Here is a 20397-nt window from a genome sequence, read left to right as displayed (position 1 = left end):
AAGGCCACCTTCCGAATGCAGTTTGCCATCCTCTCCCACATGTTTGCGCCCTCTCCTTCCTTCCAAGGGCCCTCTTTGATTACTCTTTCCTCGAAGACATCTGACGTCTCCTCTTTCAGTTTTCACGACTTTATTCTTACAATCTTGGCTTGTTTATTCCTGCGTGCGCGCATCTAAAAACGAAAGTCCGCCACCACAAGCTTATGTTGAGAAACAACGTATTCCCTTGGTATCACCTTGCAATCCAAGCATGCTCGTTTATCCTCTCTTCTCGTGAGGATAAAGTCAATCTGGCTATAGTGTTGGCCATTACTAAAAGTTACTAAATGGGACCGTCTCTTCCTAAAGAAAGTGTTCGCTATCATCAAGTCAAAAGCTACTGCAAAGTCCGAGACTTCCTCTCCTTCCTGATTCCTACTACCATACCCAAAACCTCCATGAACCGCCTTGAAGCCTGCACTTGCTGTACCTACATACCCATTAAGATCTCCTCCTATGAAAAGCTTCTCGCTAGAAGATACAGTTTCTAACCAAGCTATCTAAATCTTCCTAGAAAAGTCTCTTAACACTCTCATCGTGGCCTACTTGGGGGCATACACACTAATTACGTTTGGGACCATATCACCAACGACAAGGCTAACTAGGATAATCCTATTCCCTTGCCTTCTCACGTCCACCACTCCATCCTTGAGGCTCTTGTCAATCAAAACTCGCACTCCCTTTCTATTTACAACTGTCCATGTTTACCAAAGCTTGAAACCGGTATTGTCCACCTCCTTCACCTTTTGGCCCTTCCATTTAGTCTCTTGAACGCATAAGATATTTAAATGCCTCCTAGTCGCTACGTCAACTAACTTTCTTAACTTATCTTGAACGAATAAGATATTTACACGCCTTCTAGTCGCTACGTCAACTAACTCTCTTCACTTACCTATAAGAGACCCTACATTCCAACTAACTACACGAATCCTAGTTGGTTCGACTAGCTTCCTTGCCCTTCGCACCTGTCGAGAGAGATGTGAAGATCCTTGCTCATTTTTCACTATGCCCGAGTGTCGATGTAGCGCGCCACTAAGGAAATAACGACCCAATCCTTGCTCACTTGACACCATGCCCAGATCGCGACTTGGTGCGTCATCAAGGGGGAGACGACCCGGCCCTTGCCCATTTAACATCATACCCGGGTTCCAATATGGCACGTTGCTAAGAGGGTTACGCGCTCTTGGGTTTCATCTCCATTAGAATGGCTAGGTTTAACATTGACTCGTCAAGCCTATCACAATCCTTCTCCCCTACTAGAGCTTGAGACTTGCTATGTTGAGACAACATAGGCGGAATTGATGCCGAGTTTTTCCGAGAAACAAATATTTATTTGACTGAAACAAGATCCCGTTCTGTAGAAGCAACCAGACATGGTGGTGCTGGTGATACCTGAAACCTGATGGACATTGTTTTTTTTTTCATAATCGAATTCTTGATTTCGTATTGGAAACGCTGGTAGTCAAAACCTCTGCAATATAGTGTTGATTTCAGATAGTAATAGATCGCAATGAAGCGTTGATTTCAGCTAGCGGTTCTGCAGTGGCAAACTCAACAATTTAATCCAACAGGCAACAGCTGCAGAATACCGAGATTGTGCAAGCAAAATCGAATGAGACATCGGAGCGCTACAGATATCCGCTCACATCCGCCGTTCCATTCCATCCCAAATTCCCAATCCAAATCCCAAATGCTGCGGCGCAACCCCACCCGCATCGAGCTCCGGTCCGTCGACCGCGACGAGCTGGAAGACCATCTCCGCGCCGCCGCCGGCAGCACCCCAACACCCACCACCCTCCCCGGCTACACCACGCCGCCCCCAGCCCCGGCCCCGCACACCTCCTCCTCCAACCCCCTCCTCCACCTCCTCCACCCGCCGCCCGGCGCCGCGCCTTCCAAGGCCCACCGCATCGGCCTCACCACCCCGACCCCACCCAACCCCCACAGACCGTCCTAGCTAGGCAGGAGGTCGAGATCAAGCTCCGCCTCCCCAACGCCGCCGCCCATCGCCGCCTGTCCTCCTTCCTCGCGCCCCGCCTCCGCCGCACCCACGCCCAGCGGAACCTCTTCTTCGACGCCGCCGCGCGGACCCTCGCCGCCGCCAGCGCCGCGCTCCGCGTCCGCCTCTACGGCCCCGACGACCACGCCCCCTCCCGCGCGGTGCTGGATCGACGCCGGCGTCAGCCGCGTCGAGGAGGTCGAGGAGCCGCTCGACCCCGCCATCGCCCTCGCCTGCGCCGCCGACCCCGCGCGCCTCGGCGGGGTCAACTCACCGATCGTCCGCCTCGTCGCCGCCGACTACGGCGTCGGAGGGGACGCCGCGCCATTCGTCTGCCTCGGCGGCTTCCGGAACACCCGCGCCGTCTACGAGCTCGAGGACGAAGGGCTCGTGCTGGAGCTTGATGAGACCAGCTACGAGCTCGAGTGCGAGACGGCGGAGCCTGACCAGGTCAAGGAGGTGCTGGAGCGCCTGCTCACGGTCTCCGGCGTGCCGTACGAGTACTTACGCAGCAATAAGTTCGCCTGCTTCATGGCAGGGAAGCTGCTTCCTTGACTAGGCAGCCAAGTGTTCTTGGTATCTCCGAGCGTGGCGTCTTCTATGTAATTCGATTTCACACAAGTCCTCGGTGGCATCTCATCTAGCATACCATACTTGGCATTTCAGAAGAAGATATATCCCTGGTTAACTCATCTCTGTGTTCTACTATCTATTATTCATGTGATGAAACGCTCTGCGTTCTTGCACTTCACGTTGCCTCAAAATCCATGCCTTCCCCACTTTGATTTGTGGTAGTAATTTACTTGGACATGCTTAACCAATTATGCTAATCGAAATACCCAAATTCAAGCTTCCATTTCTGCTCTGACTTTCATTCTGTTTAGGAACTCTACCTGATTGTGCATCATAGATGCCTGACTGCCTGCTATGTTCAACTTGAGGAAAATAACTTCATCAATTGCCGCTGCCTTGATTTGATGGTCATTTGTGTGTTTCCTGCCTAGATTCGCTTGGAGTGTTGTGTGTTATTTGCATTTGATGCTGGGGACAGACCTGCTAAATTACACAGGAACATTGTTCAACATCCATCACATGCCCGCAGACTTGGATCCTCTGCAGTTGCTCTTGCTACTGCTGAGAAGCACCTTTTGGCATTAGCTCAAATCTGGACTGTTCATCTTTAGGGCGGCGATGACCGTATTTCTTTCTTCCCATTGCCTTCTCTTCCTCCCCGAAGAAAGGGCTTCAATGACAATGCCTCTGGACAATCTCACTCTGAAAAATACTTTTTTTCTTTCCAAAGATCAATAATGTTCCAGGCTTCCAGCTATCATTTGGTTACCCTAGTTTGAGAATTCACAAGAACATTTTGTGTGGTGATCAGGTGGAGATATATAGCCGATGCTACGAGAGCTCCCCTCTGGTGCAGGAGCTGGCAACGACGAAACCACAGCTGCAGACCAGAGCGTTTGATGGTGCTGTAGATCCCATGAAATTTTTGTTCATTCAGCTGCTGACGATGCGAGCAAATTGGCAAACTGAGACACGCCACACTGGGGACACTGGTGTCCGCCGTCATCGGCACCAGTGCTCGCCGTCGTCTTCGCGGTCGCCGGCGGCCGGTATACGAGGATCAACGTTTCCCTTGCAGTGGTCTCGTGGGAACAGAGCCCATGAGCGTCTGGTAGGTGGGCCGTTCTGTAGGGATGACAGGTGGGCCCTACCCCTCCCATGGCCGTTGCCGTTCGGAGCGAGATAAAATTCGAAATAGGAATCGCCTCGTCTCCTCCTTGCACGTACTGTCGGCAGGCCGCCGCCAGCAGAATCCAATCGGAGCCATGGCCGCCGCAGACGCGGAGCAGGAGAAGGAGCTCCTCTCGTCGGTGGTGGGCGACATCCGAAGCTACTCCGGATCCGACCCCCTCCGCCCATGGCTCCGGTACGGCACCACCATCACCCACCGCTCCCTTTCTTCCTTTCCTGTTCTCCTCTCCCCGCATCGCTCCCTTTGTCGACCGATCGATTGATCCGCCGCCCGTTTCCCGTTGTTCGCTAGGGGGATGCGGAAGATGGAGCGGGCGCTGCCGCCGGCGACGCTACGGGAGAAGCTGCCCAGGTTCCTCCAGAAGTGCGCCCAGGAGTTCCAGGACGACCTGCGCTACCGCGACGACCCCCGCTACCTCCGCGTCTGGATCCAGCTGGTACTAACCCTTCGATTGCTGCAACCAGCCGTCTCGGTCCTCTTCCGCCTCTTGCCCTGTTTCGGCTGACCCTAATGCGCTATGTAACTCTATTGGGGACTATTCAGAGAGGACGGCAGTTGATTGCAGTTCCACTCTGACCTTGTTCGATTTGGGGCTTTGTGGATTTTGGAGTGGACTCCAGAATCCGCACCAGCTCGATTGAAATTTCTATCTGATGCGTTGATATCATATCAGTACTTTTTGTTTGTTCATATTGTAAATTTCACCATATCTTGGCGTGAATGTTTTCCTGAAAAATCTCGACTAAAACAATAGGCTCACTGGAAACTTGTAGTGTCAATTGCGTCGTAGTGGCTCTTGAGCTCAGTAGCTCCATTTCTTAGCAGCCATGTTCCCGTTCCTGGAACGTGGAGCGACACTTATGAAAGGTTTTTACACTAAATTGTTTCCGTTCCCGGAATGTTCCCATCCCGGAACGAGGAACGTGGTTACGTTCCATGTTCCTGGCTGCTAAGCTCCATTTACCTTTGGAGCCCTTGTTGTAAGAGATTATCTTACTGGGTTTCTTAATTGTGTAGATGGACTATGTGGCGGATGCGAAGCCATTGCTCAAGAAGATGGAGAGGAATGGAATAGGCCTTAAGAGAGCTTCATTCTATATGGCTTATGCACTATATTATGAGAAGCATAAGAGGTTCAATGATGCGGAGAAGATGTACCGTCTGGGAATCCAGAAGTAAGCTCTTACCTCATAGGCTCACGATGCAATCTTCTGCTAATATAATCGTTATTATTGTGTGAGCTCAACTTCCATTAGCTACACCTGATACATTATGAGCTACAGAAATATTATATCTTGCCTGTACTTTCATCATCTGGAACTAGGCATATCTCAGGTTCACCTGCTGCAAATTAGTAGTAGTAGTAGCTTAAAAAATAATGTCTTTCTCATTCTTGGTTCCTGAGGATATTTGATTTAATTTAATTAGAGATCTTTGGATCTTATCTTTTTCCTAGATGCGCATGATAGGCTCATGACCGACCTGAGCAGCTCCACTAAAACAATATGCATGGTTATGCAACACATAACCATTGAGACAATTAGTAGGGAAGAAGGATTGCGAGTAACACTTCATGTTGAAATAGATCTCAGTGCATAGTTCCTTTCAGAATAAAGCTAGTTACTTACTGAATTGTTTAATAGCCTGGCAGAGCCTATCGGTGAGTTGCACAAAGCACATGAACAGTTTATTCTTCGGATGGAATCATACAAGAGGAGGAAAGATAAAGTATGACTCTCATTTCATGTACCAATTCAGTTTAGACCATGGCCAATGTTCGATTTGTTCACCTCTTTTTTATTTATGTGCTTTAGCTGCAGGAAAGAATGGCTAGGAAAGCTGGTCCAAGTGCTACAATGCCTACGAAAGCTGAGTCTAGTGCTACATCTATGAACCAAGTTGAAGGTAGGCCTGTGAAAAAAGGGTACACAAATCAGTTCATGGTGTAACTAATGTTGCATTTGCCACTTTTTCTTTCTATTAAAAGCTTATTGGTTAGTTCTTCCCAAAATAAAAGAAGCATACTTCTTCCTGATCCTTACCTCAAACTTTCCTTGTCATAACACATTTTCTGATTTAATTGATATGCAAATATAATGGACGATTTGTTCCAGTGTTACCTTACTTATTTCTGGAATATGTTGCAGGGGAAAGCAGAAACAGTAAAGAACTGAAATCCAATACAATTCAGAAGTCAGGAAGCAGTTCTAATACTTCATTAGGTCGTCATCCTCCATTAGGACCTGCTAAAGTTGGTATGCTATCCAGAGGCAACTCAGGAGCAAACAAGAATTTGTCCCGTTGTAATAGCGATGATACTGTAGTTGTACGGTTTGTAGGCTCTGCACTGGTTGGGAAGTCAGAAACTGAAGATGCCTGCCATCATGGCCTAGTTGAACCAACTATAAACACTAAGGAGGCTATGGATGCCATCAATAGCATGTTTTTGGAACCAGTGGAACCTGAGACAATGCTCAAGAGACAATCAAAGCGTGAAAAGTCAAATTTTAATCAGCAACCAAGTGCATTTGATATCTTTGTTGATGAAGATGAACCTAACTGTAATGGTTCAAAGATGCTCCACAGGAATAGCATGAAGCAAGAGCATCCAAAGTTCAGTCAGCAAACAAGAGGGTTTGAGATTTTTGTTGACGAGGATGGTCCTAATGGCAATGACCAAAATGCAGAGCAAAACAGGAACTCTAGGAAGGCAAACATGAAGTTAAATCAGGAAACAAGTGGGTTTGAAATCTTTGTTGATGAGGATGGTCCTAATGGCAGCGACCAAAATGCGGGACAAAATAGGAACACTAGGAAAGAAAACATGAAGTTAGATCAGGAAACATGTGGGTTTCAAATCTTTGAGGATGAAAATGAGGCTAATGGCAGCGTCCAGAATGCCATGTACCACAAGAATAACGGGCTTCCTCCAAGACCATTGTGTGATTCGTCAAGGCATCAAGGCGAAAGTGACTTCCAGAAGCCATTTGTTGGAGGATTTGCAATATTGCCAGATGATGAAGAAGAACAATGTGAGAAAACTGCTGGTGTAACTATAAATTCCAGAAGTGTGCAGCCTACTCGTGACAATAATACTTTGCTCTGCCTGGTTCAAGCTGATTCAGGAACACGATATCATGAAGGTCCTCGTCCTGCGAGTTCTGGGCTTAAAGAAGACACAGTCATTCATAGGTTTGTTGGATCCACTATTGATGATGAGTCTAAGGTAGAAAATGCATGCCATCATGGATTAGTCGATCCAACTGTCAATCTAAAGGAGGCTATGGATGATATAAACAACATGTTTGGGAGACCACTAAACTTCAAGGGTGAGAGGACAAAGAGAAAAACCAATGCAGTTTCAGACAGAAAAGCAGCTCCAGTTTCCGGTTTCTCCATATTAGCTGATGATGACCTAAAAGAGAACACTCACAAAGCCAGTCAGAGCAATTCCTGCAAATTTGGGGATGAGAATGGTCTATTTGAGCCCACAATCACCACTCGTGATGTCATGGTGGAGATCAACAATATGTTTGGAATGCCACTAGACTTCTAAGATACTTGTTCAGAGTGAACTGAATAACTCAACTGACAGTCAGACAATTGCCTTTGCCTTTTTGCTCTTCCCTTGAGAAATTGGTGTATTGCTGATATGAAGAGAGCTTGGAATGAATCGCCTTATTTGGTGCACATGTGGTGAGCATTTTCTTAAAACTATTTGTCAAATGTTCATAGCTCACACTGATCACTCTTGAGTATGTACCAATGTGTCTAATTTTGCCAGTAATTTTGTTGTCTTAAATATAACCAGAGAGTTGCTACTTTGCTTTCTCTAGTTACATTTTTCTGGCGAATCATTACTCAGAAAATTTTACTAGAGACTGCTCTTTTCTTCTTCTTCGTAATTTATTTGTCTTCTAACGTGCTTTGAAGTTCTACATAGATAGACGAAAACTAAGGTCCCTTGTTTGAGGGGTGTGCAGTGGAGCTTATAAGTTATCACCGCAGCATAATCATCAAGTCAAATGGAAAACTAATCATTGTATATGCTAACTAAGGTTGAATACCTCTTCAATTTTTTTTCGTTAGGGAAAAATCCGAACATAAATATAAGTTCTGCATGTCTGTGCTGTCAATGAGCATGAAGAATGGGCATTTACTTTACTGAACTTCTCATGAACCTACTTGATGCCCTGAGTTTTGCTCTATTACTATCTCACTTTATCTCAAAGATCAATGTCAACTTGATTTTGGTTATTGTTGGTGTGTAAGCTTACACATGCATTGCATCTCCTGGGGCAGGTGGAGATTACAGCAGATGTTAGGACTCTCAAGCGATTCAGGGTGCGGAGAACTGGCAAAGATTCACTTCTGCTGGAAGTTGTCGCTGATATAATTTATCTTCTCAAGAGAAGGGCGTAGTTAGCATCCAGATCTGGTTTGCAGGAACCAGGTGATTGCTGTTGTGCTGTCGTATAATGCTGGTAAGTGACATTGCCACATTGGCTTAAATGTCGGTTCAGGGCTCAATTTTTTCATGCTGAAAAAGCTGAGACTTGTTTAGTTTACGGAAATTGATCATCTGATATCCAGAGTTGTGCTTATCGAAAAGCCATTGTCTGATATCCATGCCCTGTGGTTGTGCGTGTACCTGCAAAGACCTAGTCATAATAGTTACAGACAGGTATTTGAGAAATTTGGTGGTATTTTGATTGTTTCAACCATTCTTTGCATCTCATCATGATGAAGCTGCAGCTGCAGTTCAGACACCAAAGAAAATCTTGCAAACGTATAGGTAGCAAGAAAGACGAGAGAAGAACTGCGGCGTCATTACTCGATGATTCCCATAGATTATGTATAGCTTATACAGGCGGCTGAAAACCAGCCGCTGGTTGGCTTTTTCCACCACGATGTCCGATTGTCAGTTCACGGGAGGCCGATGCTGACCCGCGCGGCGATGTCCCCTCCGCCGGGCGCCGGCGCGCCCTCCTCCATCGCCATGCGGAGCCCCGCCAGCGTGTCCGCGATGCCGTCGACCGCCGGGGTCCTCACCACCGGGGCGATGGCGCTGCAGACGGCCCCGCACGCGGCGTCGTCGAGGAAGCAGAGCGCGAACTCGTCCCCGGACTCGGGCTCCGCCCAGGACAGCGTCGCGCCGTCCAGCCGCTCGAAGGCGTCGCCGGGGAGGATCGGGTACACGAACACGATGCGCTGCGGCTGGCCGTCGGGGCCCGCGGCGTACAGGACCAGGGACTGCCCCTGCGGGCGGAGGAATGTGACGGCGGCGTACGCGGCGCCGAGGTTGCGCCATTGGCCGGCGCCTCCGCCTCCGCCAGGGAGGTGGAGAGCGCACGGGGTAAGCGCCGCTCGCCATCGGAGGATCGGCTCGATCTGTCGTGGGACGGTGGCTCACTCGATGGAAGGAGATCACAGGAGCTGGGGAAAGGGTCACCTGTGAGTCTGATCTCAACCGCTCGTTTTCAATCCGCAAATTGTTTAAGGTTTGAGCCTTCTGTGACTGTGATAATAGCAACAAACTACCTAATTTGAGTTTGAATTTGGAATAAATAATCAAATACTGCAACCAGCAAACTCTAGAAATTCAAATCTTTATTAACGCTACTTGTTTGCAATTCCTGCCTATGGCCAATACTGAATAGGAGGACATGGACAATCAAAATGTACAAACAAAAAAAAAAGGGGGGGGGGATGACATCTGAAAAGAACTATACTATTAATGCTGATGTTATGAGTTGATAGTGAGATTCTATCCTTCTCTTTTGAAAAGAACCTGCCATTTTCTCAATTATTAGAGTGATAACAATTACGAACCAGCAAAAGTTGGAATGAATAGTCGCTTCTATCAAATGATACAATAAAAAAAGGTTTAAGGAACACAGTATCAGCTACAGCTTGTTGGCTCAGGCATAGTAATGTTTATGTAGACAATTCTATCATCCTATCCCCATGAAAATTGATCTAGAAAGTAAGGCACTTCAGCTATACAGCCTTCAGATGCCTGCGCCAAATCGGACTTTTAGCAGCAAGAAGCCTCATTCTGCATTCCAGTGATAAGTATGAACGTATGATATTGCATTGTCCACATATGCTTCAGTTAATCTGCAAACGTTTCAAGCTATAGAACACCAAGTACATGAGCGGTGCAAAATTAAGCAATCTACTCTACGAACTGTTAACATGCTGTACATTACTGCATTAATAATATGACCATGCTTTCCACGATGACTAACGTTGCATCGGGTCAGTATCACCAATCAACCTGTAGAAATGGTTGCCCACCTACCATGTCCTCTTTCCCTTAAAAAGGAAAAAAAAAAAGGTGCCTGCCGACTCTTAAGGATCACTAGTTCTCTATGCACGGACATCTCTCTCTCCCATGTACTGAAACCAATAACACAGGTAACCTGACATAGCGGATATATATAGCGAGAGAAGCACACAAACTAACAAATTGCCCGCAAAGTATTACTGCGTCATCCCATTAGAAAAACTTAAAGCGCTCCCTCACAATGGCCATTCGTGCATAGGTGATTATCTTTCATGCTTTTACATAGCAAGTTGTTAGTTATCTGCTGGAGTGAACTCGACAAGTTTGTACTCCATGATGATGGCAGTTTCTTTGGACGAACTTGTGTTGGCAATATTCGTAGTCTTTTACAAATGGTTGATTCCTTGTACCATTCTTCGAAAGATATAGCTATAAGTCTATTTATTATTGCCTAACAAATCTCTCTCCCTTGCTTCTGTCTAATTCCTTGATGGCTTTATGCTTCACGGGGGAGAGTGATTTCTGTAGTACCAAATGCCGAGAAAAAGGAATGAGGATTGAATTTTTGTTCAGAGGAAGATTTCTCGTACTCTGAAATATAGTTGTTTAATCAACTATTTCTGGACAATGTCGATCTTCTGAAATGAAACTGGCACTTTTGTGTTTGATTTGATGTTTTTCTTTAGTCAACACCAACTGAAACATTGAATACTACTTCAGTTATCTGATACCAAATGTGAGCCTTTCATGCTTACATCTTGTTCTTGATTGACATGTATGGAACAGAGTACACAGATGCGTATGACTGCAGTATGCTAGTAGCCTCCTAAATTTTCCCGCAAACTAAATCAAATTAATTATTATCCGTATCAGTTCTGTTGTCATGGTCTTGGGAACCCTTGGATTTCCAACCCAAAGCCCAATGGGACAATCTTGATTCTACTATGAATCATATTCATAACTTCATCAGTACTAGTAGTCAACAACGCCTAGTAAGATAACAAGCACTTCAGGGGGAAATTCTACTATGATCTTGAGCAAAATTCTGCATTCCATGTAGTGCTATCTGCTAGGGGGCAAATAGGAGTTCTTCCACGCCAACTTTCATGTTGGGACCTGATGCAAACTTGATGAGTTTGTTGTTGGGAACCGCAACCTCGACAATGAACACACTGCAGACGGGACGATGGTCTGAAAATTTCGACTCCCCACGGATGTAGGACAGTTGCACTATCCCTTCACCATACCAGAGAATCCGGTCACACCTACAAAATGTTTTTGTTTGATCCAGCACTGAACATTTTAGTAACCTCACAATGCTGAAACTGAAACAACTGCAGGCGTGTTCTGAAGTCACAAGATCATTGCATTTGTCATGCAGGATGTGTGTGGTGAGAGGCCTTACCATGCTGGAGTTCTTCGCTTCTTCTTCGACGTGACGTCTTCACCAGCATAGTTGTCGGAATTCCATGAGTACTTGTATGTGGGAGCAAAGAAAATCTTGCCCTCGTTCCACCCTCTGAAAACTCCACCCTCCCTTTCAGTCTTGAGCTGTTCAGTTCAGAATGCCCAATGAACACTTGCAGAACTCTGACAGAGTATGTGCCCTACACTGTCATGAATTTGGTCAGTCACCTGATCCTTCTCGAAGAGAGCACCCCAGTCGTTTGCCTCGACGAGCTTCTTGGCCTCCGAGTAGCTCAGGCCGATTCGATAGTTCAGATCACCGAGCCAGATCACACGACTGAAACCATTGACACTTGTCAGTTCGCATTTCAGAATTTTTAAATGAAGTGAATGCACATTGGGTAGTGTATGAGAAATTACTCATGGTCAAGGATTCTCTCCGGAATCCTGCGGCCTGATCTCTTACAGAGCCGTCGGAACTGCGTGTTCTTGAGGATCTCGACGACATCTGAGTTCCTCCTGAGCTCGTCCCCTTCCTTCTCCCCCGAGGCCAGGTGGCTGCACACGAAGCACAGGCTCGTCTGGTGCAGCGACATGCTCACAGAGATGCAACCCTGAAACCAAAGACATGATGGCATTTGAATGTTTGATCTTGACGAAGATGGACATGACAATGGAAAGCCATTTCAGACAGTTGAGCTGCAATGGACTGGATGAGCCTGCTGAGTGCTGAGTGCTGACCTTGTTGCCGAGGTAGCCCATGATGCCGCGGCCGACGCAGGAGAACCGGACATGACCGACGTGCCGCACCAGCTCTCGCCTCACCCATACCGTGGCGAACAGACCCACCATCTGCTTGCAGGCAACCAGGCAGTACCTCTCCCGCCGGCTCGCTGCCACCGCCGCCGGTGCCGGGCTCTTCACGTCGGCCACCGCAAAGCTGCTGGTTGTGACCTCGTCGTCCTCGTCCGACGTCGTCGTGTCGCTCTCGACGGCGTTGGCGTTCTTGCCGCAACCCATCAGGCACGGCGCCCTGTAGGACCTCCGACTCCGAGGCCGCTCCGCCGGGCACGTGCACGTCTTGAGCCGGCGGCCGCGGGTGATGGCGGCGCGGCGGATCTCTCTGTTGGAGGACTTGTGGAACCGCGACGGGTCGAGCGGGCTGGAGCTGGGCGTTTGGAGAGCGGAGACGGGGGAGGCGGAGGCCGTCGTGTCAACGGATCGGCTGAACGAGAGGCTTGCTGCAGCAGCTTCGGAAATGGCGGAGGCGTAGGCGTCGGAGGTTGGTGAGGGCCGGTTCAGCGCCTGGTTGATGAGGGCGAGCCATCTCGACGCCGGCTCGTTGTCCTCGATCACAAGGACGTTGCCGGCGTTGAGGGGGACGACTTCTTGGAACCTGCATTGCAATTGTGGGAAAAAAAAATTCCTATCGTGTTACTATTTCAACTTCAAAGTAACTTAGGTAAATGATATTTAGTCCGTGGATTACAATTTCAGTTTTGCTTGCTGCATTAGGATGTTGATCAAGTTACTACGGTAACTGATTTTCCACGATGTAATTAGTTTAATTTAATGAGTAGATAGCTGACAATGTCAGTTGCTAGCTAACTGTTGGATAAGATCTTGTTCAGGACAACCACAAGAAAAGAAAATTGTGACTGGTTTGCATGATACGAAGCTCAAAGAGCGAAACATTAAATGTGCTCAAATCTCTCGTGGTGCAGGAGATATGAAAATGACAACGATATAAGCTCAAAAGGAAACGTGCCAGAGGGTGTTATGTTTGAAGATATGCATTGTGTAGAAGACATGTAAATCTCTATCTGATATGACAATAGCAATAATGCAAATTTGTGATGTTTAGATTTGTGCATACCCTAACACATAAATGTCTGAGTAGTCATCAGAAGGCAGGAAATCATTCAGATTGAGACCCCTGTCCGGAGTCTTTCCTGCTACGTTCCATGTGGCTGCAAATACCCTATGAAAATCAGAGCAAGAACAGAGTAAATATCTAAACTTGAGCTAATGAAAATATGCTATTTGTGACATGTAATGCAATAAACATTTGAATCGCATAAAATAGTGAGTAGAGCTTTAAAGAATTAGGGACTTTACTGACAACTACGCTCACCTGAAAGCTTCTATATGGGTACTAGTAGTTGTTGGAGGAGAACTGAAGCCGCTGAATTTTAGACTTCTACTTTCTATTTTAGAAAGATGAAGTTAGAAAAGGGGAAGGAAAACCAGGCTTAGAATTCAAGGTCAAAAGAACTATGGTAATACATAGAAGAAAATAAAACTAACTAATGACCAAGTGCAAAACACTAGTGGAGTAAGATGTCATAGTAGATACCGGAAAGACTTTTGAAGAAGGATGAGGATGATGCTGACGGGGAAGCCACTGATGACCTCTCTGGGGACTCTTTCAAATCAACTGAAAAAAACGTAAATGGCGTTTTACTTTGATTAGGTTAAATAATTTTTATAACAGGAGAAATCTAGTATGCTTCCTCTTGCCAACTTGAAGTTAGCAATCAAGGCCATGAGAAAAGCTAGTATGCATCAAGCTTCAATTTTCAAAGACCCACAAGGAAATGTATTCTCCTATCATCATGTAGAGAAAAAGTGGTTTGCTTTGCCGTTAAAAAGGATGCTATGAACTCGAGAACCAACCTGTGGAGTTGATGGAGGACTCGGCACTATGCCTTGACAAGGCATTCCCATCCTTTGCTCTTATAATTTTTGGAAAGAGAAACTGAAAAGGAGAGGGTATATAAACTGACTTGTACTTTTTCTCACAGATTATGAAACTTGAATGAATGAAGAGAGAACATGATACCTTCTTTCTGTTGGGTTTCTGCTCCATTTCTGCACAGAGTTTCTACCTCCAGCATCAAATGAACAGCTAATGAAACAGATCAACCATTAAGCAATGAACAGAGGTAATAGAACGCCTGCAGAAGGATTTTTTTAGAGAGAGTTAGGTTGGTAGAACCGTAGAAGTTTTCATGTTGCACGAAACTATGTAGAAAAGTCTCGTGATCAAAAAAGGAAATCAAAGGTAGCCACAGGGTTTCAAGACTTGTTCTTTTGGACAAAGACTGATGCCAAAAGAATTTCAAAGCCAAAACATGAAAGTGAAAAGGCACCAACAGCTTATTTAGAAACTTTACTTGAATAGTAGTATGAACATAACTGGACATAAGAATCTGATCACATCACCAAACAGTACACTATAATTTTCTGCAGAAGACCTCTCAAAATAGATGTACAAACTAAAACGTCCAACCGAACAGACAACAATGATCTAGAACAGAAAAACATTTATAAAAAAGAAAATATTTTGTCACAAAGTATGGCATAAAAACGTTTGAAAATTTATAGAGAGCACAAAACAGGGCTTTTTGCTTGCTCATTTCAAGGATGAACAAATTATAATTTTTTTACCAAGAATATGGTATAGACGATGATGAAGCATGTATTGGTCCAGCCTCAAAGGAAAAAATCTATAATGATGGACATTTGTCCAGAGTTAGAGTGATGATCCAATCCAATGGAACAGTAGTAGTTGACCAAAACAGATTTAAAAGAATTATGGGAAGTTCCAAATGGAGGGGATACAACTGCTGCTGCCATGGACATGCCAATAAGATAACTGGAATTTGAGAAACATTATTTAATAAGATGCTGGAGAAAACGAAACAAACCACAGGAAACCTCACCAAACAATGGACAATAAAATGAGACGAAGTCGCATTTGTTCGCACAAGAACAGGCATATTCGACTAACCTATATACTAACTCTTCGGTGGATCGAAATGGCCATTGCAGGGAATTTGGAGATCTTGCAAGCCTTTGGGAAGCATGAGAAGTAATTGAACAGACAGTTGGAAAGCAAAGACGCTTCAGAAAATGTGGAATTTGACAAGCTGTCTTCCAGTAATAAAGGAAAAGTTGTCACGAACTGAATAAACTAACCTACATATAAACCAAGGCTGTCCACAACTGCATAGTGCTGCATTAAGTATTCAAAGGAAGCATCCAAATAAGGACAGTGGTTGCTGTAGGAACCAACGGAAGCTAGAAAATAGCTGAAAGTTTTGAAAAAGAAGGGTAGAATAGTGAGTACCGAGTACAGGAAACCTCCAAAAACTGTATCAGATACAGACAGCGGGAAGAAACCAAAGCTGAACAAATGACCTTGATTCATAATAAAGTAGTAATCAGATGTGTCATGACCAATCACACACGAAAACCAAGAATGGGGAAGACCACATTATTGATTTTCCAAGGTGGCCGTTTTGGCTTTGGAAGCATCCGAAACAGATGTTTAGGCTCCGAGAGAAGATGACAAGAACTGTTGGTCCAAATTTCATTGGAAACTTAAGAGCATGGTAAGTTGGAGGCAGCAACAAACCTTACAACATAGAGCAGTGAAAAGCATGGCAACCTTATTATGTGCAAGGTATACTGAGTAAAGTTTTTCTTTTTTAAAAATAAAGTAATTAAAAAAAAAGGTTGCCATCGGTATCATCCACTGAAGATGTAAATGAAAAATTAACTCTGTTACTGCAATAGAAGCATGAAAACCAGAAAAGAAAAGCTAAGAGGAAGAAAGGTTAGAGAGAATGAAGAGAGAAGCGAGTCCAACAATGATGAAGTGAACTAACTAGAACTACTACCCACCAGATAATTAGGAATGAAAGGACGAGACAAGAGAAATTGGGATTGAGAACGAAAAGAAGTTATCTGATGATACACATACCGCAACAGGAAGAAGGCGGCCGGTAGGTTGATCGCCCCTGTTGATTACTAGATTGGACTCAGTTTCATGGATCTCCTGCCACTTGAATGGTTTACCGCCATGGCAATGGCGACGGACGGGGAGAGGCGTGCTTGCCAAATGGATCTTGAATGCAAACTGGAAAGGAAGAAGGAAACGGTCGTCTGAAAGGGAAATAAGTGGTTAAAGAAAGAGAGCGTTTTTTAAAAAAAAAAGAAAAGAAATAAATGTGATGGTGGTTTGGAAACCGCCGGCTGTGGGAAGCAAGAGGCGATGGCGATGTCGTCGTGGATCGTGCCTTTGCCTGCGGGGGACGGGGAGGTTGACGATGACGAGGAGAAGGGAGACGACGTGGGGGTGGTGCCTCCGCCTCGGTCAAACCCAAACCTTGTCTCCTGCGGCGTCTGCAACTGCAATACGGGGCAACTAGCTGCTTCGTGCACGCCAATACGGAGCAATATAGTGCTGTTCGTCTCGATCATTGGATCCTTGCAAACAGATTGAATTGAATTGAATTGGATCTCCAAGTAAGGTGGTGGTAGCATGTTAGTGATGATCTTGGACCACCTCCTGACGGCCCGGGGCTACTAGTTTAACTTGCTTTGACTTCCTGCTTATTGGTCTCTCTCATCTCAGACTCAGGTCGAAGATGGATTAGCGAGATGGGCAGATAGGCCGTCCTACTGCTCATCCATACATCTCCTCGTTAGAAAAAATTGTTACAATCCACTTTTGTAAGCATCATTTGGTTTATTGTTCTGATTAGTCTTGTTTCACGATGGGCATGCTTAGTTTTTGTTACCGCTCGTAACCAGATCGATAATTTTTTACTCTCGGACACTGTTGCCGCTCAATCAAAGAACTCCAATAAAAAGCTTTTTCTTAGTGCAAATCTATGGGACGGCCTTAACCCACCGATCAATTTAAGAAAAATTTAACAAAATTCTAAAGACTAGTAACGATCGCTCATTGAAAAGACAACTCGGAAAATATTGTACATCTAGTAATGTTTCAACAATACGTGGTAATACTCTATGTCCATCGTATGACGCCGCTACAGAATTGATGATCATGCAAAGCGCAGCCACACCAACCGGACGTGACCAACATATCCGCTTCCATCATGTTACTATTTTCATGCCTCAAGTACTCGTCAAGGTAATTTTTTCCATGAACAAATCGAGTGTACTCCTAGCTTTGTTGGCTCATGGGTCTTTTACTCAGTACCGGTGCCCCATAGTGACCTCTTTAAGACATGCCCATCTGATTTGCTGGCACCTGTGGAAGCACCGTAACGACTTGGTCTTCAATGTATCAACACCTTCTGGAAGGATTGCAAGGAGGGCGCGAACCTTTGGACAGGGCCGGATCCAGCGTGAGGCAGGAGGGGTTGGAGTCCCGCCAAAGCTCCCTACAAATTTTAGTCATAGAAAAAGAGGAGGAGAAAGAAGGAAAAGAGGGAAAGGAGGAAGAAGACGGAAAGGAGCACCCCTACACTTGGACCCTGGATCCGCCCCTGCCTCTGGAGCAATAGATGGCCGATCGTCGATACCTTAAGCCTGGTGCCTTTTGTTTCCAAGCATGTAACAACTCTGAACGCTTGTCCCCATCCTAATTTTTCCCTAAAACTGTTGAAAATGATGGTGTAAAAGCCTACAGGTGGGGAAACACCCCCCCCCCCCCCCCCAACCCCCACACACAAAAAAACAAAAAAAAAAGTCTGCCCATCTAATCTCGAGATGGTATTCATAGGGTAGTATTTGTTTCATAGGGGCTAGCGTGTGAGCTTTATTATTATTCTTTTTTTTTTGTGTGTGTGTGTGTGTGAAGCTGCAGCTTTAAGTTGAGCTGCTGTGCACAGGCCCAATGAGCCCATAGCTTGCTGGATCGAGTTGGACACATTGACTACTATTATTTGGGCCTCGCCTCCACTCTCAGGCTTCTTTCCATACATTTTCTCCCATCCAGACACTTGTCCAATTAGCTCTGTATACCATTATCAGACCTAATCAACGATTGGTTGGAAAATGAAAATGTACATGTGGATGTAATATTGTCTGATTAGTAATACAATAATATTTATCTATGCATATGAATCATAAACTCGTGTTGGCCAAAATCACAAAAGGCCTTGGCGCTTGAAAACTTGACCCAAAGTTTATAATTTTTTGCACGTTCGAGAACGATACATTTGTCATACAATATTTTTCCAAGTCACTGTGCACGCACGCATGCGTGATTCAAATTTTAGAGCTACGTTTATATTGTAGCAGAGAGGGGATCCATGCAATAAATAGCTAGCAAATGCTAGCTGGAGATAAGGCGCAAACGCATGACCACAAAAAAAATGCAAGCGGGAGTTGTTGTTTGATTGACCAGCAACTTGCATTGGTTCTCCGTTGCTTGCGGTTGCGTTGCGTGCTCTCCCAGGGCTCCATGCATCGATCCCAGGACTGATCAAGCTTTATGGCGGGGCAGCGCGTATACGTACACGTACGTGCAGCGCGCAGTTTCATCAAATTAAATATATATATTAAACAGCAGTTTAAATAAATAGCATATGTAACTACAGATAGTAAAACATTAGGACCATGAACAAATAAATTCCAAATAATTCAAAATAGAGCAGCAACAACAGATGTGTTGAATTTCATATATTTTTCTGATTTAAATACTTGGTTGTGAATTATTCAGATTAAATAAATCAGTTTTTTCTTATTTTCACAAAATAGAAAACCACCATTGGAAGAACCAGCAGCTAGTAGAGGACCAATTTGTCACGTTTCAAAGGCGCAGCTTGTCATACTGTTGCCAACCTTTGATGCGTCCAAACACATTAAGGTGAATCACTGGGGTGGTGGTCCAGAGCTTTTACTCATACATGACTACATGAGCAAGTAGGCAACAATGCAGAGAGAGATCTCAGATCCACAATGGACCAATGGTTTTATTAGTAGAGAGACCTGTTGACGACCTGCAGCAGGGACCATCTAGATATCTCCATCGTCATCGTCCAAGCAATCCCCATTTCACCGCCGCTAACTCAGATCGTCACAAGGATTCCACATGCATCGATCTGTTCCCGACCGACCGTCCGATTACACCAACTTTGTACAAAATATTTTGTTCATTGTTGTGGAATATGATCTCCTGTCTCCACAATACAATATATTCATACTTAATTTGACCACCAAGGCACTAATTGCTAGTGTAATAGCAAAGTTTTAATATTTTGAAACTACCTCTTCAAGACAAATCTAGCCATAGCATTTTTAAACTTTCAATTGAAATCTTCCAAGATATGTTGACGGTCAAAGTTTAAACGTGTTAGCTTAAAATGGCATTTACTTTGTGATAGGAGTAAGCTAAGTAGCAATGCCAGCCGGCTCCCGGCTGACTCTTGCAAGCTTGGTAGCATTAGTTTAGGGCTTTAGGCACAGTGTCATGATCGATCTAATTAAACGAAGAAATTAAACACAAGAGCGTGCAAGTAGCTTTGAAAATGTGAGGTCAGGTCGATGGTATGGGTCGACGACACGGCACAGGATTGCATGAGACTCCTTTTCCCTCATTTAGTAGTTTGTTCCCCCGTACAGTGGTCCTAATTATTATGAAGCAGCCCTATATGAGTATGATGTAATATTAGGACTATTATTATTATTATTATTATTATTATTATTATTATTATTATTATTATTATTATATTTCTCCATGTATATATATGCGCATGCAATTAAGCCGCGAGTCATTTTCTCTCCCATGGGTCCACCGAATTGATATGATGCACACAAGCAATGACAACACGAGATGATGACTACTATACTCCCTGTGACTCCATAACTCATGGGAAGGATCTCTAGCCTGCCTGTGAGAATTGAATATCCACGAGTATTGCACTCAATTTTCTATCATTTCTAAATTGTAGTGGGCCTTTTTTCATATATATGTATATGTATATGTATATGTATATGTATATGTATATGTATATGTATATGTATATGTATATGTATATGTATATGTATAGAGAGAGGGTGAGTATACTGTGGCTGGCCATAGAACTAGGCCACTTGGCATGCTGCTAGACCACCAAGCAATCGTAATTACCACCTGGG

General features: G+C 44.9%; 2 protein-coding genes and 2 pseudogenes across 5 annotated transcripts; 2 read left to right on the top strand and 2 right to left on the bottom strand.

Moving 5' to 3' along the window:
- Nucleotides 1–1602: 1602 nt before the first annotated feature.
- On the top strand, nt 1603–2784 carry LOC117863792 (triphosphate tunnel metalloenzyme 3-like; annotated as a pseudogene).
- Nucleotides 2785–2929: 145 nt separating this feature from the next.
- LOC117863789 (uncharacterized) lies at nt 2930–8524 on the top strand. The gene is made up of 7 exons (XM_034747634.2): nt 2930–3977; nt 4095–4239; nt 4821–4978; nt 5447–5531; nt 5618–5708; nt 5951–7499; nt 8106–8524. The coding sequence occupies exons 1-6, from the start codon at nt 3745–3747 to the stop codon at nt 7357–7359; spliced, it is 2121 nt and encodes a 706-aa protein (XP_034603525.1). The 5' UTR covers nt 2930–3744; the 3' UTR covers nt 7360–7499; nt 8106–8524.
- On the bottom strand, nt 8459–9177 carry LOC117863791 (uncharacterized; annotated as a pseudogene).
- Nucleotides 9178–10789: 1612 nt separating this feature from the next.
- Nucleotides 10790–16742, bottom strand: LOC117863790 (type I inositol polyphosphate 5-phosphatase 10). 4 transcript variants are annotated; one of them, XM_072294849.1, is made up of 12 exons: nt 16584–16742; nt 16268–16423; nt 14342–14456; nt 14176–14257; nt 13856–13936; nt 13634–13706; nt 13376–13480; nt 12241–12895; nt 11920–12113; nt 11728–11836; nt 11498–11643; nt 10790–11357 (listed from the first exon to the last, which is right to left on the bottom strand). In XM_072294849.1, exons 3-12 carry the CDS (start codon nt 14366–14368, stop codon nt 11162–11164), a joined length of 1668 nt encoding a protein of 555 aa, XP_072150950.1. In that variant the 5' UTR covers nt 14369–14456; nt 16268–16423; nt 16584–16742; the 3' UTR covers nt 10790–11161. The 4 variants fall into 4 exon arrangements, with proteins under 4 accessions (XP_072150950.1, XP_072150951.1, XP_034603527.1 ...); XM_072294850.1 differs by lacking the exons at nt 16268–16423; nt 16584–16742 and adding an exon at nt 15632–16183; XM_034747636.2 differs by lacking the exons at nt 16268–16423; nt 16584–16742 and adding an exon at nt 15293–15424.
- Nucleotides 16743–20397: the final 3655 nt, after the last annotated feature.

This window comes from Setaria viridis, chromosome 7 (genome assembly GCF_005286985.2).
Source record: "Setaria viridis chromosome 7, Setaria_viridis_v4.0, whole genome shotgun sequence".
Taxonomy (NCBI): Eukaryota; Viridiplantae; Streptophyta; class Magnoliopsida; order Poales; family Poaceae; genus Setaria; species Setaria viridis.
This window is presented reverse-complemented; position numbering and strand designations above follow the sequence as displayed.

Coding starts and splice junctions, on each gene's coding strand:
- LOC117863789 (XM_034747634.2), top strand. CDS start 3,745: ATGACAGGTGGGCCCTACCCCTCCCATGGCCGTTGCCGTTCGGAGCGA. Junction 3,978..4,094: donor CCCCTCCGCCCATGGCTCCG/GTACGGCACCAC, acceptor GTTGTTCGCTAG/GGGGATGCGGAAGATGGAGC. Junction 4,979..5,446: donor TACCGTCTGGGAATCCAGAA/GTAAGCTCTTAC, acceptor ATTGTTTAATAG/CCTGGCAGAGCCTATCGGTG.
- LOC117863790 (XM_072294849.1), bottom strand. CDS start 14,368: ATGGAGCAGAAACCCAACAGAAAGAAG. Junction 12,896..13,375: donor TCAGACATTTATGTGTTAGG/GTATGCACAAAT, acceptor ATTGCAATGCAG/GTTCCAAGAAGTCGTCCCCC. Junction 11,644..11,727: donor CTCTCTTCGAGAAGGATCAG/GTGACTGACCAA, acceptor TGAACTGAACAG/CTCAAGACTGAAAGGGAGGG.